The 4,112-nt window shown below is 46.3% G+C and overlaps 1 protein-coding gene across 1 annotated transcript in view; it reads left to right on the top strand.

The window, feature by feature from the left end:
• LOC114047363 (transcription factor 15-like) overlaps positions 1–784 on the top strand; it is an 8,319-nt gene extending 7,535 nt beyond the window's left edge. Inside the window, exon 2 of the mRNA XM_027868174.1 lies at positions 288–784. Coding sequence (XP_027723975.1) covers positions 288–362 — 75 coding nt within the window. The 3' untranslated portion in view covers positions 363–784. The remainder of the gene's footprint in view (positions 1–287) is intronic.
• The last annotated feature ends 3,328 nt before the right edge of the window (positions 785–4,112 follow it).

Raw genomic sequence — 4,112 nt, 5'->3', positions numbered from 1 at the left:
AGAGAGAGAGAGAGAGAGAGAGAGAGAGAGAGAGAGAGAGAGAGAGAAGAAATGAGTTTCATAGTAAGTCAGGAAGAGAGCCTCAGCTTGAACCCAGGTCTGATAATAAATCCTGTGCTCCATCCACTATTCCACAATGACTTTATTTGGGTCAAATCCATTGGGCACCTTGAGGCAGAGAGAGTTATAGACTCTTGTGCCCCTGGGGTGGGGTTTCAAGATACCTAATAATCATCTAAGGCTTCCTTTCTTCTTCCTCTCTCCTTACCCATGTTGTTCTGTCACAGGGCAGTCGACGGGACTTTGGAGGCAGCTGTCTGAAGGCAAGAGGGGCAGCCCCACTTCGGGTGCCAAGGAGATGATCCTGGAGTCCCCTCCCTGAAGCGTTCATTCCACATGGTGGTCCCAGATTCCTGGAGAGAGGGTCGAAGGACAGAGCAGGGAGGAAAGGGGCCTCACTGGCCTGTGCTGGCCAGACCAGGAGGAGACTAAGGGTCCCAGAGCTACGCTATCTGTGCAGGCTAAGAGACTGGGTGGGAATGTTAGTGCTTGGGCTGGGGGGTAGGCTGAATCTCCTCCTCCGACGGTCTCAAGGCTGTGGCCCAACTCCCAGAGTGCTAACTACACCAGTCCTCACTGGTCAGAGACAATGCAGAACTCTAAGAATTAAGTCTATTGGGGGGTGTGTGCATGCATAGGTCAGTGTGTGTGTGTGTGTGTGTGTGTGTGTGTGTGTGTGTGTGTGTGTGCTGGGAAGTGTTTATGAAATATATGGGCATGTGTGTTCAGGTTTGAAATAAAAGTTATTTTTGATCTGCTGGCCTGTGTCCTGTTCCCAGGTCAGGAGAGGAGGTCCTTGCAGACTTACCACCTGCTGGTTAAGGGCTCAGCTAGCCCTCTAAGAACCAACTGGAATTAACAAACTAGAGAAAACCTAGAATCATTTAACAGAAAAAAGGAAACTGAGGCTCAGATGGCAAATGGAATTTGTTGAAAGTTATACAGCATGTAAGTGACAGAGCCCAAACTGGAAACCAAGTCTGCTGACCCTCATTCTTGTGCTCTTCTCAATGCAGCCCATCATTCCTGCCTAGAAATAGGGGTGGCCTTGACTTGAGATACAGATGACAAGGGCCTCGCTGAACCTGTCCTGTTTCTGCCTGAAAATAGTCCTTTCCTCTCGGTTGTCCCTAGGGCTAGAGGTCACCCTGTAAGGAGGGAGTAAGAGCTACCATGGCCCTATAGGGAGGTACCCACTGGCTTTCCCTCTGGCTCCATCTGAGACCCAGGGCTTGGACCTAATGAACTAGATGAAAGATGCTCTCCCAAATTGGTATTCTTTACCCTTACTCTCTGTTACCTAGAATAGTAAAGGAGTTAAGAATACAAACAGAGAAGGGAAGAAGTTATAAAAGGATACACTGTCAGAACTAGAAGGAACCTTAGAAACCATCTAGTCCATGGGTGGGGAACCTACAGCCTCAAGGCCACACGCGGCCTTCTAGGTCCTTGGGTGCGGCCTTTTGACTGAGGCCAATTTTTACAGAACAAATCCTTTTATTAAGGGGAGGCCACAGGTTCCCCATCCCTGATCTAATCCAATCACCTTATCCTAGAGAGAAGGAAACAAGCCCAGAGAGGAGGAACCAATTACTCAAGGTCCCAGGTCAAGTTAATGGTGCTCTTTATACCAGGCGTTTGCCACACTGGCTGAGGGGCCTGATTTTTCAGCATGGGGAAAAGTTAAATTGAGGGGTAATTGAGGGGTACCCTTTCAGATAGGGGCTAATGTGTCCTGATACTTTGGCTCAGATTTGCTCTGAAATTTGGGAGCTGTTATCCAAAATCTGTGGGCCTCATTTCCCCCTTGCTCTAGGGGGAACTGCCTTTCAAATGTCCCAGCCTGGCCAGGTCCTCAGCCCACAGCTAATTAAGATTGCCCTCCAAATTCTTTATTCTCTCTAATTAGGCCTATTAAAATAAAAAAAGCTTTGGAGAGAAAACTTTCTGGGCCTAGAGTTACAAATCATTATACTGTGTGACGTCAAGAAAATTGCTTGTCTTCTCTGCGCCTTCATTTTCCCATACCCAAAGTAAGAATAGGTTGTTTTGGTTAATTTAAACAAGCCCTCCCAAGTTCCAAAGTGTTAAGAGTTTCTTTAAAAATTCATAATCACCCCTACCCCCACCTCCACTCCCCTAACATTGGAAGAGGCTCTGCCTGAGGCTGGGAATTATCGGGGTCAGGCCCCAGTTCACATGACTGGAACAGGCACAGCTGTGGACCAGGCACCTCTGGGAGCTGTTTTCCCAACCCCACTGTTCTTCCTTGTACAGCAGGGGCCCCCCTCTCCAGCCTCTAGGAGTGGCCAGCATTGTCCTGCTTGGGTTGGGAGCCTGAGTAGAGATGTCCTGCCTGAGCAGGAAGTGAAACAGGAATTGGGGGGATGGGGAACCCAGGTGAGAAAAAGGGACATCAGAACCCCATGGCACGATGAAAATAAAATAATCAGCTCAGCCTCTTTTACTTTTCCCCCCAACCCCCATCACTGAGGGAGGGATAAGAATTTCAGATTGATCTCTATCCAAATCAAACCTCAACTCCCCACTAAAGTCCAGCCCTGAGACCTAGGCATCTTGTTTGAGATGGGGGTATAGTCTGTCCAACTCTATTCCATCCTCCAGCTATGATTTATGCTACCTTGACCTCAGCACAGCTGGTGCTTCAATGGGCCTGGCTGGCCAAGGTGGTGGGGAAGTAGCCTTTGGTTCTCAGCGTATCTAATCTATACCAGGCCTGCTTAATTCTCTACAACCTCTGTGGACACTGAGGGGCCCTGGAACCCGGGCTCCCAGGAGACTAGGGTTGTAAGGCAGAGTGGTAGGGCCTGGAAACATAGGCACAGGCCAAGACTGAGGAAGGAGGGGGATAGTGGGGAGAGGGTGGGAACTGACTTTGAGTTGGGCTGCTGGACAGTATGGGAGAATGGAAAGGGGGGCTAGGGATAGAGGCCAATGGCACCCCTTGGGACCTGGTATTGGCTGGGTTACATATTTTTGTCCTAGAAAACTGGGAGGCAATACAGAACTGGATTTGAAGTCAGACAACTTGAATTTGAATCTGACTCTAACTTATTATGTGACCTTGGGCAAGTTACTTAACAGGATCATAGGTTCATCCATTTAGAACTGGAAGAAACCTCAGAAATTTTCTAGTTCAACTCCCTCATTTTACAGATGAGGAAACAAACCCAAATTCTTGTCACACAGGTGTTAAGTAGCAGTCCTGGGGATTTGAACCTGACCCTCACACCAAATTTAGCCTTCTTTCCACTGTGGTACATTGCCTCCATTTTCTCTGGGCCTCCATTTCTTCACTTGTAATATGAGGGGTTAGAGCAGATGCTCTCCAAGGTCCCTCATAGCCCTCAATAAAGTGAACAAAAGTCCCTGAAGCTAGAGGTAGAAATGCTATCCCCAGGTCCACGTAAGCACTTTGTTCCCCTTTCTTTTATGTGTCAACAAATGTTAGGACTCTTAGATTAAAATATAAAATGACAACTGGAAGGTAACTTGGAAATCATCTAGGCCAGCCTCTTTGTTTTAATGATTTTTTTTTCTGTTTTTAAATCCCTCAATTTTATTTTCAATGTTTTATTGATTTTGTTTTTGTCACATTCCTTTCTGAATATATCCCTTCTACCTCCTCTACCTAACAAACCTCTCTTGTACCAAAGATTTTAAAAAGTTGAGAAAAAAACAACCAATGCATGCACTGACTTTGACAGCATATGCAACATTGCGTGCCTACAGTCTCTCATGCTCCCCACCCTACCCCTCCCCCCAGGGAAAAGAGGGAGATACATTTTCTCATCTTTTCTCTGAGAAAACATATTTTTCTCTTTTCACTGGCATCAAAGTTGGTCATTATAATTACACAGAGTTCAGTTTTGTTTTATTCTGTCCATTTACATTTTTGTAGTCATTGGATATACATTTTCCTTATGCCTACTTCACTCTACAATAACTCTTATGTCTTCCAATGATGCTCTGAATTCTTCCTATTCTTTATTTCTTATGGTGTAATAGTATGCTCTTCATTCACAGATCAC

This window comes from Vombatus ursinus, unplaced genomic scaffold (genome assembly GCF_900497805.2).
Source record: "Vombatus ursinus unplaced genomic scaffold, bare-nosed wombat genome assembly UNPS02014786.1, whole genome shotgun sequence".
NCBI classification, from domain to species: domain Eukaryota; kingdom Metazoa; phylum Chordata; class Mammalia; order Diprotodontia; family Vombatidae; genus Vombatus; species Vombatus ursinus.
Note: the sequence above shows the minus strand (reverse complement) of the source record. Positions and strands in the feature narration are given on the sequence as shown.